Source organism: Hypomesus transpacificus, chromosome 13 (genome assembly GCF_021917145.1).
Source record: "Hypomesus transpacificus isolate Combined female chromosome 13, fHypTra1, whole genome shotgun sequence".
Lineage (NCBI taxonomy): Eukaryota > Metazoa > Chordata > Actinopteri > Osmeriformes > Osmeridae > Hypomesus > Hypomesus transpacificus.
Genome location: NC_061072.1, coordinates 1531674 through 1545377, shown reverse-complemented (window position 1 = coordinate 1545377; position 13704 = coordinate 1531674). Strand labels below are relative to the sequence as shown.

Here is a 13704-nt window from a genome sequence, read left to right as displayed (position 1 = left end):
TGGAGTGGGTGTGAGATAAATAAGTAGGGCAGGCAATGGACACAAACAGACAGAGAAACACACGTATATATATACAGCGAGAGAGAAAGAGAGAGAGAGAGAGAGAGAGAGAGAGAGAGAGAGAGAGAGAGAGAGAGAGAGAGCGAGAGAGCGAGAGAGCGAGAGAGAGAAAAGAGAGAGAGAAAAGAGAAAGAGTAGAGCTAAAGAGACAGAAAGATCACAAACGATAAAGGTAGGTCCCAGTCTGGGAGTGAGCTCAGGTGTGAGCTGTGAGTAGGCACCTTCTGTTCATGGCTCTAAGGCCCCACACGGGACGCAGGCAGCAGAAGAACCCTGATGAACAACAGGCCTCTTGTTTGGCCCAAATACATCCAGGTGGCCCACAATGTATGCACTGGACACTTTACACAACATTCACCTTTAAACAAAGTCATACACATGCGCTTCGCATGTGAATACATACACACAACCATACTATACTGTCCTAATATTTTAACAGTTTTCAGCCTTTAATGTTCCTGGCTACTTGCCAGTGAATGGAAATACAGTGATGAGTGATTGATTTTGCAGTGATGTGGTTCTGTCATCTTCACAGAACCAATAATCAATTATCAGTTCCAATGACATAGTATAAAACTTTCTGTGGCAAATTAAAGTAAAAAGTCTTGAGTACAAAGGTTTTTGTAACTAAATATCTTTAGATCTTTTACAGATCTTTAAGCGTTTTTAGACACAAGTCACCAATAAGAAAGAGCTTAAGCATGTTGTTAATTTACGCCAAAAATCAGACCACCCAACAAAGACTCCCACTGACATATCAGACTCGACTGTATTCAACTTAAATGCCAAACACACTGAAATACCAAATGTTCTTCTAACAGGAAGCCTTCCAAAAGGTAACACTGTTTCTTTGATATCCATTTTCTGCTGACATTTAGTTCCACTTTTAAACAAGCTAAATTGAGCACTTGGGTGAAGCTGCAGGATTCCCATTTCCCAGATCGAGCACTGCCTGAATCCAATGTGGATACACAATGACGGTATCTGTGTGTGTGGATGGACACTGTGGTCTCAACAGATTTGTTTTCAAGGCCAGACAAAGGCAAAACAATCATGTTCATGGCATTTTTTATGACATTTGTTTATTTTATTTATTTTAAATGTCAAAACACTTAAAAGCTATGGAATTACCTGATAAATGGATAGATACAAGTGTTAGTGGTCAGTCAAATACAATTATGATTTAATGGCATAAAATGCCTTATACAACATTTTTGTACAACCAAAATGCCAATATTTGCCTCTAAATATTATTCTTACTTTACTGTACAGAAAATGATCCACAAGACAAATACTCAAACCACTCATATCAATTTGCATCAAAGGTAGAATTCATGTGTTGGAACATGTTAAGTTAACTATAGTTACATCGTAAAGGTAGGGTGCCAAAGTCATTGTTGCCATTTCACACTGACATTTTCTAAATTAGGAATGAGTGCCTCCCCTTGAGAGAGGAGTAAACTTGTCATAGAAGACTGTGAGGATGACATGTATAATGGTTTTATTTAAAGCCCCAGTCAGACACAAAAACAACAGCATATCCATATGATTATGATCTTAATCATCATCATCACTTTCCCCATCTCCCTTTGTGCGTAAAAAACTCTCTCTCTCTCTCGCTCTCTCTCGCTCTCTATGTATGATTTGGTAAAAAAAAAGAAAATCCAAGATCAGTCAGAACTGAGAACATTTACTGACCAAACACACACACACACAATGAGGTTCTCATGAACACACACACCTAAAACTGTTCATTTCCTCCACAGGCACGGCAACAAAAACAAAACTCAGTGATAAATAATCTGCCGCTTGAGCGTTCTCTTTTCAGGAACTATGGGGCACACAAAGACCCGTCCAAAGACTTAAAGAGTGTGTGTGTGTGTATGCCAAGCCCACCTTGTCACCTACTTACTACATTGGGGAGAACAACCAAGCCTGGTTTTCACTTTTTGATGGCTCAAGGGCGCAGCCTATCTGCCAACGAGCAGAATGCAAGACTAAAGATTCCCCACTGATCCAGTCCGGCAGTCAGCAGGCAGTTTCATTTATATGTGAGTCCGACTGTTTGTACCGCCAAGGTTACAGTATGGAGTAAGGTTAAGCTTGGAAAAGCTGGGACAAACAAAAACTCCTGCAACCTAAAATGCAGATGAGCGCCAACAGTGAAAAAGGGAGGGCATATCAATTAAGTGGGATGAGCTGGAAATTCAGGGACAATCTTTTATATGCATCTACGCTATTATAAAGAACTACTGTCAGACAATACTGTCAGTATTGTAATTGTGACAACATTCCATTACAAACTATTTTAACTGCTGCAGTGAAAGAAGGTCTGAAAGAAAAGAAAAATATCCTCAACACAAGATTTTCTAATCAGCACACATCTCAGCATACCAATTCAGTCATTCCTCGGTCAAAGACATGGTTCCAATATTGAATCTATTCCCCAAACCCCCCCCCCCCCACACACACACACACTCCACCTGACACACACACTTCTCTCCTATACCCCCCAGACAAAAGCTTTGCTGTCCCACTGACAGACAGATGGGCAGACCAGCTGACATCTCAGCCCAGGCTTTTTCATGTTCCCGGGGCGTCCTAAACGTGTGGGCGCCCTGTCCGTGGACGCGGGGCGGCCTGAGGAGGAAGCTCCTTTGAGGAGATGGAAGGGGGAACGTGAGGACCCACTCCGCACAACCGGGGTAGAGATGAAGAGCAAACAGAGGAGACACACAGAGACGGCTAATATTGGATCTAATGCATATCTAGCATGTCTGTCAGTCTGTCTGTCTGTGTGACTGTATGTGTGAGTGTGTGTCATTTTGCAGTTGAGTTTTGATGGAGAGTGAATTACTATATGTAACCCTTCCCTGTCCCCTCACACAGCAAACTTTACTTAACATAGGACCTGCTCATCTACATAAAACAGATGCCCTACCTTCTGACATGCAAATAGCAAATGAAAACAATTAGATCTAGACAGCTTTGTGTTATGTAATGGGACCAAAATACATTGCCCCTAAATAACAAGAAACAACTTAACATATTGTTATATAATAACATATACAGTTTGACTTATGGTCACAGCAACCCATTTGCTTAATGGGTCTTCAATAGGAACCATATTGCATTGTAGGTTTGAAGAAGATTTAAAAGTTGTTAGCAGGTTATTAACAATGGGGAAAAAATACTAAGAGGATTCCTAACTTCTCTCTTTTCCTTCTCCTTCTTATTCATAAACGATCAATCTGCCGCACTATTCTTTGCTCTTGGTTTTAAACCGGCATCAATCTACTATCATCAGTATGCCATTCTCTTCACAGAAATATTATTTCTGATCTGTGTCCCGGGTGATGGGGTGAAATGATTCTCCAACTCTGGCTCTCGTTTACTTGATTTCAGCTCTTATTCTCCATTCATTTTAAAATATTTCAGCAGCTCAGATGTACAGCTCTTTAAAGCTCCCATAGGGCCCCTGAGTCCTCTCTTTTGTCTCCTATTTCCTTCTGAAAGTGCTTTCTTTAACACATACCCCGCTCATCCCAGTTGTTTTGGAAGGCCTCTCCTTTCTTTATATTTTTTTACCCTCTCTTCCCTTCTCTTTCCCTCTCTCCATGTCACACGGGGGTCAATGCTACACTTTTTCTTGAGCGCAGAGGGAGGTGGGGGGTATCTTTATAGGGCGTGCAAGCTCAAAATAGCAAAAATAAGCCGCTTCAAGGTTCAACACAAGCTGTCTAGCGATTTGAAGGGGCTTTTCCGATATTTTGAGATAAGGCTACATAAACACATTTTCACAATAGATACTGTGATAATTACCATTTATGATATGATTAAAATAATTGGATGGTGGTTTATTTCTTCATGATCAATGCTGAGATGAATTCATCAAAATACTGCCAAACTTGGTTTTAGTTTGACGGTAAAAGACTATGGCCTCAGACATAACCTATGACATTTAAGCACCTACGAAATCTGATCATGTCTGAGAGGAGTGCCGATATATTCTATTTGTATATTTATCAGAAGATAAATATACAAATGTAGCTATACAAAAAATGTTATAATGTTAATTGTGATACTGTCCTATATAATGTAAAGCAGAACACTTATTTTGTAATTTAGGAATTAAATAAATACTTTAAGAATAATGACATACAAGTCTAAACTATAGATCCGTTTCATTTTGTAAATACCAGCGATCCCTGTTAACATCCAGGATGGAGATAAAATGGATATTAAAAGGTGCGAGCAGTGGTTGTGGATCTCAGATTTAAGGAAATTGTTTAGTTGTATGGTATTGGTATGGGTTGGTATTGGTAAGGACAAACACCTGCGGGAAACGCAAACAAGCGCATATAAAACCTCCACACACACTCAAGTCTGTTGGTTGAGCTCTTGCACGAAGGGTCCATATGTTGGCTGGCCATTGTACCAGCCTTGGCTTTTGTCTGCAGCTGAAACCGCCGATTGCACCTTAGCTACCACAGTTCAAGCGTAAATATGTTTTGGGGGGGGAACTACAATATAGACTGTTGCCAGTGGATCCCTAAATCCTTGGAACAGCTGAGTCCTAGGGTGACAAAGATAATGGCGATTTATTGCAATGTGAAGCTTTCTCATTGCCACCCTCCTACCCCACCCAAACCCTACCCCTCCCTTCTCCTCCCTCAAACCGATTAAAATTAAGCCGTAAACATGTGAGGATGGAATTAGCACATTTAGCGAGTCTCCTCTTCCCACATCCCATTTTCGCTCTGGAGCGGCTGATCCCCGCAGCCGAACGCGGGTGCAATTTTAATGACTCAAGACGTTTTTGAAGTCCACATGAAAAAAGCGTAGCTCCCCGTTTGTGGCGGTGCTAGATATGGCGAGGCCGTGGCCGGCCGTGATTGGGGGTTGGGGGGGGAGACGACACACACCGCCGACTCGGACTCCAGGCTCTTCGATAGGATCGGTGTCATTTTCCTCTCCACGATAAGACGCCTCGCTGACAAGGCCCGATTAGGAGAGAAAAAATCATTATTGAGACGCCTTTCATCCGCCAGGGGGTTTACCGATAAACAGCCTACCCGTGGGTAGATTTACTGAAAGCAAAATGTTACAAGTTATATAAGCGTACATGTTGTTGAAATAAAGTCTTGGGCTACATTTTTGTATGTTCCATAAAGAATTTTCAACTTTTAGAGACGGGAAATACGTTAAAAAAGGGCTTCAGTCTGTAAAACTGCAAACTCAAGATGTGAAATATTTTTGTGCCAGCTCTCAGTAATAATGATCAAATAACTTTCAAAAATATTCTTCATTCTAACAGGATCCGAGAATATTATATATGTATACATATTATAGACAATGTTTTTAATATGTCTAACTTTTTAAACCAACTTTTTACATCAGAGTATGAAGTCAAATTTAGATTATAGTAAATATGATTTCATTATATAATCTTCATATTTAACTAAATAACCCATTGTTTAAAAGTGATTTTATAACAAATATATAAATAAATTCAAATATATAACTTTTACTATCATACCAAGGAAAATGCCTAGAAAAAGGTGTTTCTCTGCATTTGAATACCTACATACAGTTTAGACAACAAAATACTACTACTAAAACTAATATTTGCTAGTATCCCATATCTCAGCAGAAAAACAATACATTTCTCTCCAATTGTTGTTGTCAATTGTTGTTTAGAAAAAAGTGCTGTTTAGATCATGAGTGGAAAAATTGCTATATTAATTGATGTTATTTGATCTTATCATATAAAATGCAATTGTTAGGTATTCCTAATCTGATCACGCTGATGTAAAATTACATTCGCAGTCTCCCTTCCTATTTTCTTATAGAAACAAGTTTCTTCAGTTTTTTATTCATTTATTTTTTTAGAAAAAAAGCATATGTAAAAATGTATATGAAAATGTAAACTCTTATAATAGCCTTCATTCTATTTTTAGCTTATTATGCCATTTACCATAATGGTTTGAAGCTAAGGCTCTTCTTTGGTGGCTCAACACCAAAACAAACAAGAGTGTGATCTTTGAGAGAGTAGAGATATAAAGACAGTACAAGAGAAGCAGAAAAAGAAAGCGTAGTGTACGATGGAGGAAGCGAGATAGTGTGAGCCGGGGACAAGCATTGCGCTATGTTACTGGGGCACTCCAGCACCCATGGACTCACAGCAAGGCTCAAAGCTATGCTCCGCTTCAAACAGGATCCGAGATTTTTTTATGTTTACAAAACATATTTATTTATTTCTCTGCTCCCATCATTTATCTATTTATTTCTCTGTGTTTCGACACCCCATGCTTTGCCACTGGAGTCATGTTGGATGACGACGGCGTCAGCAATACTACCTCCCTCCCTCTCTTCCTTTCGCTTTTAATGCTGCTGCAGTTGGAAATCAAACCGCTCTAAAACAAATTGATGTACTCTTTAATATAGTCGTCACATCATCACAGGGTCCTTGTGCGTCTGCCTTGGTGACAACTGCAGGGCTGCTTAGCTTAGCCCCGCAATAGCTGACGCTTTGTTGGTCGCTTCAATGATTTATCACAAAAAAGAGAGGGAGAGAGAGACTAAGAGAGCAGGAAAGGGAGAGAAAGAAAGGCCTGGGCTCTCGATTGAGTCATTGGCACCTTTGATTGACAAGGCCTAATCAGCTTATCTCTGTGCTAATAAAGTTGATGGCCTGCGGTGCTGCTCTCTACCTGGCACGGCGTGAACTTTGGGCGAGCGAGGGGCCCCTGGGGGCTGGGCCCCGACCCTCTCTGCTTATCTAAACGGGGCTGAAATCAATCCCTAATGAGCTGTTTTCATTTTCCCCTATCGATCGCGGCGAGCCCCGACACCAGGGCCGCAAGCCGGGAAGTGACCTCGGCCTCATCGCTGGCCCCTTCAAAATGCAGAGTTTGTCTTTTTTCTGGCCACCCTGTTATTTGTTGCATTTGCTTTGCTTTGTTTAGACTGCTGAGCTTTACAGAGGTGGCCCTGAATGTTGTTTTGTTGTTTTGTTAACAGGTAATAACATACAGTGTCAGAAAAAGGTTCCACACTAAACTAAGCACACTAAACTTTCTGTGCATTAAGAACACAGCAATACAAAGGATTATGCAATAATCTTCCTGACCACATTTCAATGATGATGATATACTTTTAGCCAAATATATAGTACCTTCTGCCTGTTTTTTCATACTATTAATAGGCAATAACTATATATATTGATGGTGTCCACTAAAATGAAAATAATAATTAAAAATAAAAAGAATAATCCATATTTTAGAATTAACCACACTAATACCACACAAAACTAATAACAACCAATTAATAATGCATCAGATTATTTTGAAAATGCCCACGGTAAAGGTATGTGAAAGGTATTAATCAACTTACAATCAACTGATTAAATACAATGCATTTGGCTTAAAACGACAACATAACCTACAACATAACCTCACTCTCCAATATAATATAATCACAAAGCAAGAAAATCACTACTAAGATGTATTGTCTATCACTTAACTTTCCGAATCATACTCTACTCATATCTTACATAAAATGGTACAATATCTAACAAACTGACTAATCCATTTGATTTTGGAACTAGCCTGGGCCTCCACATTTAGGCTTTGCAAAAAAAAAAAAAAATGATTCAAATGCTTTTAAATTGGCAAACTGCATATCCTCCGCCTATATTTAAGGCCCTCTTTAACAGGGTAGCCCTCTTTTACAGACTAGTCTCCATGTTAGTGTGCTTGGCTTTTAAGTCCATGGCCTGCGCTAATGAAGTTCCATACTTTATTTATGAGACAAACAGAGTGCCCAGTTCTTAAGAGTGCGTGTGGTAAATAGCTCTGCATGTCCACAGAGCCTCTTCAATATCCCTCAAAGGGCCCTCAGTGCTCTTGGCAAGTATGTCCCGCTTTGCTAAATACACTGGAGAGAGAAAGAAAAAAGGAAGCAAAAACTCTATAAAATGATACTCTATGAAGACTCACCATCTCTATGAACTGATGATTTTCTTTTCAAACATGACCTTGCAGCACCCTGACTTTTTATTTTATTTTCTGGTCATTAAGACAAGTGTTGTTGATTGCCATGAAATGGAAAGAGAACTGCAGTTGAAGAACCATCTCGTCTCTGCCTTTGTTCAGGGTGTATCTTTTTTTTTAAGGCAAAAAAGTTATTTGTTTTTACTCCATGGTCAATTACAAATTAGGAGTTCCAAAATGTCTGACTATGGATTCAGAATTGTGCTTTGACTTATGTGAAATAGCTATAACTGTGTGAAAAGAGTCAATTCTTTCACATAAAACAGACATGTACATTCAGTATATGACTAGAGGGACAATTGAATTAACAATTACAGCACCAATTGGTGGTAAACCTCTTTGGGTGACATGGCTTTAGCCATAATATTTGCACTGCACACCTTCAAATGAGTATGATGAAATGTTTAAGTGTGAGTCGTCATTTTTATATTACTCAGTTTAAAACTGAGTAAAATAAACATTTAATGGACAAAAGTGAACAATTTTGCACTGGGTAGAATTGAACACTCCTGTAAATTGTATCTGAATGGAATGTGTAAAAACATGAATAGATGTGCCTGATAGCGTGCTCTGGCGTTTGATTATTCTAGAATAAATAAAAAGAAATATAAGGTGTATTACTGGTGTAGAACCCGATGGAATGCTTGAAGCTTGGCCAAGGTGATTTGGGAATGCAGGGATTAGTTGGATACATGTTAAACTGATAATAACTTTGTAACCTTGCAGATGGCGTTGTGTGTGTGTGTATGCATGCATCTGCAGCACAGTGGTGGTGAGATGCACATGAGCTACTTGTTTTCAAGTAGTATGACTATATTCCCAGGGTGCCTGTGTACCCAGGGAAGTCGTGTTTTCTCTTCGTTTGCTCGGTCCTCAGCAGTTGCTGTTTAACGCTGTGCATCTGAGCGGATGACCAGTATTGACAGGAGGGTGAAAGAGGTTGCGGATTAAACACTTGGGGCAAAGCCACATACATCCAACCGTACCCCAAACACACCCCACGGCTGCTGGTTGAGTCTTGAGCAGTATGTGTGTGTGTTGGACAAAATGCAATATTTCTCAGTTAGAGGAGCACACAGAGGAGATGAGACGGCCACTGGTGACAAGAGGTCAAAGGGCGCATGGCTGCCCCTTATGGGGGAAAGTACCGAGCCCAGGAGGTAGTGAACACGGTTAGGCCATGGCCCATTTTTTTTTTTTTTTTTGACACCAACCGACATGACAAAACATCAAAACAAGGTACTCGACTGAAAGATATGACTGAATGGAATCAAAACTACGGGATTCCACAGAGTTTGACATGTTGAAAGATAGGAATAATGTGATGCAGCAGATCATCAGAGACATATGAAACAACATTTTTAAGCAGATAATGCAGATTGTATTTATGAATTTGTGAGCAAGACTTTCTTAACATCAAAAGCCGGTGGTCTGCGAAACCCTTTCTCGACTTGAATTATTAAATCTGTGGGTGTCGCACGCACACACACCACCCTGCCATTATACTGTAAATTAACAAACTTTTTCAAAACTACTGCAGAAGCCATATAAAGCTAGTTGATACTTCAAGAATGAGCTTTGATATTTCTCTAAGGAATACACTGTGCCTCAATAATGTGGTGACTGTCAAGAGGAAAGGGAAAAAATGATAACTGGTTTAATCTTTTTTAAATCCAAATTAGATCATTTTCCTGAGTCTAAGATAAAATCCAACCTTGATAATAAGCAAGAAATACATTTATTTAGGGTGTGATGTTACTCTTTGTTCTCTGAATTAAGAACTTTTGGTGGAACACTGACATTAGCTATAATCGGTAGACTCCCCTGTCTTTTTGAGCTAAAAAGAAACACTGCACAGACACAGAGCCACACAGATGCATGGAGAAAATGTTTCTTTTTTTCTTCTGGGAGCCGAGAGCGGAGCAGCGGCTCCCACTCTCGTTGCCCATACACCTTGCTTTCCCTCGCATGTCTTTGATGTGCCCCTGGAAATGTCACCAGTCGTCAAGGCATTATTTTTTCTCCCTTTCTCCACCTCGCATACCAGCAAGACAATTTGCTGTCACTCACTGACTCCCCCCAGAACCACCCCCAGCGCCCGCCCCTCAACCCAATCCAAACAGAATGCGTACCAGTTTCCACAGCTATCTGGTAGCCAGCTTCCAGCCTCCGGGATGACCTTTCCAACTTCTCTGTGTTGTCCAACAGATGTGCTCTCTGCATCAAATAGAAAAAAAACACAGAAACAAAACTTATTATTGAGAAGGCAGGGAAGCAACACAGAGAAACACTACAATGTCACCAAAAGAGATGTCTTTCTGGTCTATGTGGCCAGTATAAATGAGCCACAACAAAGAAACAAACTCCTAAAATACTGTAAGGGTCACATGGTTGCCTTTTTTAAATGAGGTATCCCCTCCTCATTTGCTCCAGAGGCACTGTAATGCAACTCATTACTTCACATTTAGTGTGGAGGGCAAAGTTGAAGAAGGCAGGAAGAGCTAATTGAGATATAATAAATTACAATTTGCAGCTTTCATGAAACAAATCAAGCCAATGGCTCTGAAATTATGTCAAAATTAAATATGTTTTTGTCATGTTTTGGTTAAAGGCACATTGAACATGTTGCTTTCCCAAAAGTACCATTGGTGGGAAATAACATTAAATATGTACAAAAGTTAGGGTTAGGGTTGAGATAGACACAAAGACAAAAGTCATAGTCTAAATGGTCCATCTACATAAAACTAAATTGACACTGAGAGGCTGAAGTACAACAAACATGTTTGGAACCTTTTTAACACAGGTTAAAATGTGCCTGTAAGATTCCCAATTCACATACATCAGAAGAATGGCACCTCTCCCTGAGATGGGTCTAGGCCCGTTTCTGCACTTTGAGAGGAGGGAGGGGAAAACAAAAAACTCTAGTTATAGTAAAGCTGTCAAAATATGTACTGGCTAATCACTCCAAGGAATAAAACAGAAAAAAACACGACGACATCCCACTTTTCAAAGTTTGACAGTGAGAAAAATAAAAAAAACCTTCCTCTGATTTTTATTTTTTTTTTACTTGTCTTCTCTTTGCAGTTGACAGATGTCATTTAAAATAGCAGAAATCCATTTTAATAGTTGAAGGGCAGGGAGGGGGTTGATGAGAGATACTAAAAGGGTGAGGAGGAGATATGGAGGGAGAAAGTGGAAGTGGGGGTGCGTAGATGGGTAGGTGTGCGGATCTGCTAGCAATAGTGGTGGTGAAGCACAGAGGGGAAAATGGAGCCAGCTCGGGCTTAATGAGCCCCTATGGATCAGCGGAGATGGAGGGGACGTATTGACATGCAACGCTTAAGCTAATACACCTAGACCATGGCTGTGCCTGTGTGCCTGGGAGCATAAGGCAGACGGGGATACTGACAGAGTAGCACGCTCCCCCGGTTCTTCAAAGAGCTCAAGTGATTAGTATGTTATCATTACCATTCGAAACGTGATTTTCCTATTCCCTCTCGGCAAAGGTGACACGTCTCGGGGAGACGGCCAGCGGACTAGCAGCACAGAAAAGCCACTTCAAAGCGTTCCACTGAATTTCGCTCCCTCTCTTTCTCTCTCCCTCATTCTGTCTTCTTTCAGGCGGGTGGGGGAATTCAGGGAGGTGGCGGTGTGTTTGTGTGTTGGGGGCCATTAGAATAATGTGTAATATTATGGTGACAGAACCTGAAGGAGGAGGGAATACAGCACCCAGCACGGAACCAGTATTCACACCCCAACGGCCTCCAAATGACTTCTGCTTTAAAAAATGTCCTTTCATAATATGAGAAGAAAAACACTAAATGTCGATGTCGATACCCGCATTTTTGTCAATAAAGAGTACTTAAAAAGAAGATATAGCACATACACTTCAGGATGTTTAAACATTTAGAGATTCCTGCTAAATAGACCATTCTGAAATCAATGCGACTGTAGTTAACTATTAAGATATGCAAAACATCTGGGCAGGGGAGAGTCCAGGATTTTTTTTTCAAAAGAATATCTCCCTCTTCTTCCCTTGACTTTTTTTTCCCCAATATCAAACACAGGCGGTTACTATCACAATTTTCAAAAGTTCAGATGATTCCTTATTATTTCAATAAGGGTGGGGGAGAGTCAAAGTGAATAATGATGACAGCTGTGATTCAGACTGACTGTGTGATCTTCTCCAGGGTTTGTTTGGGAGTTGTAAGACGAGGAATTACAAGTGTCAAACAGCTGTGAATAGAGGTGTTAAATATTTAAACATGTTTTCCAGCTGAGGAAAAAGTATAGTTTTTTAAAGCTGGCTTAAGTGTGTATAAGCTGTAAAAGCCTTTGATTCAAATGCAGGAGAAACTGGAAGGAAAAGGAAGAACAGAGGAGGTTGATGGTGAGGAGAGTGTGAATCAAACCAGATTAAATGCTGTTCCTCTACTTTCCAAAGGGAGAGGTGAGGTGAAGACAATCCCAGAACCTTCAGTGACGGAAAATGTAAATCAAGATGGGAGAAGAGGGGAAACCAAAATACCGCTTTCTTGAACTATACAAAATACATTTGCAGTCTGGATCGTCTCCCTTTCCCACACAATAAGTCTCACAATGGCTGAAGAGATGCTACAAATTTTGCAGAACAAACACAAAACATGAAGAATTAAAATGTTCCTGTAATGTGTTTTTATTAAACTGTTATAATGACCACTTAATACTGCCTCAAAACTAAAGACAGAACACTTTGGGTGAGTTGGACTCAGTGGTGATGGAGGTGGGGGGGTTGAGTAAGTATTACAATTAGTCATTTTATTTGAGGTTTTTATTCAAAATGCAAAACCATTGATGACATTTCATGCAGTCTGTTTCATGAATTAGCTCCTATTTAGAATTAGAAAAAACATGACTACATTTAAAAATAATTTTCAACCCTTCAGTCAGCCTACCTAGTCTTAATAAAAAAAAGATATTAAAAAACGGCAGTCCATTAGGTACATTCAACTTGTGCTTTGCTAGTAAATAGGTTGTTAATGTGTGTGACTCCTCAAAATACCTACAAGACCCATCATGCCACCCCAAGTAAAATGCTCTGGACATGCCACTGTCTGAACTAGCTAGCTATGCCAGATCAAAATTCAGACCCTATTTACACTTGGTTTTAAAGATGCTGTAAAGCAAATTCCATGATTTGCTTCTCAGTACATTATATAGGTGTAAAATTAGTTGCTGAATGCAAAGCTCTAAAACTTTGTCGCACTGAAATGTGGAGTTAGACCGTTGAACAGTTTGACACCCGTTTTCCGCTCAGGTTTTGTATAGGCGGGGCAAAACCCAAACTATCTACGTCACACCCACCTATCTACGTCAGATCACAGACAGTTGCATTCTGTTACTCAGCTGGTACAATGCAAAGACAAAGAAATTAACACAAAATATTCAGAGACTGCAGGTACGTCTGTTCTGATATCTGCATTGATTTAGCTAGTTTTGCTAAATTCAATAAATTCTAGGGGGCAGAGCTTTAGCTCCTTCAGGCGACACGCCCCCCCCCCCAGTCTCAAGCAGAGAAGACTGTTTATTTTCTCAAGATTTCAAAGCCTAA

General features: G+C 40.0%; 1 protein-coding gene across 4 annotated transcripts in view; it reads right to left on the bottom strand.

Moving 5' to 3' along the window:
• Window positions 1-13704, bottom strand: part of vti1a (vesicle transport through interaction with t-SNAREs 1A) — a 146815-nt gene that overhangs the window by 88196 nt on the left and 44915 nt on the right. For all 4 annotated transcript variants that reach the window (XM_047032869.1, XM_047032872.1, XM_047032870.1 and 1 more), the window contains one exon: window positions 10247-10331. In XM_047032869.1, coding sequence (XP_046888825.1) covers window positions 10247-10331 — 85 coding nt within the window. The remainder of the gene's footprint in view (window positions 1-10246; window positions 10332-13704) is intronic.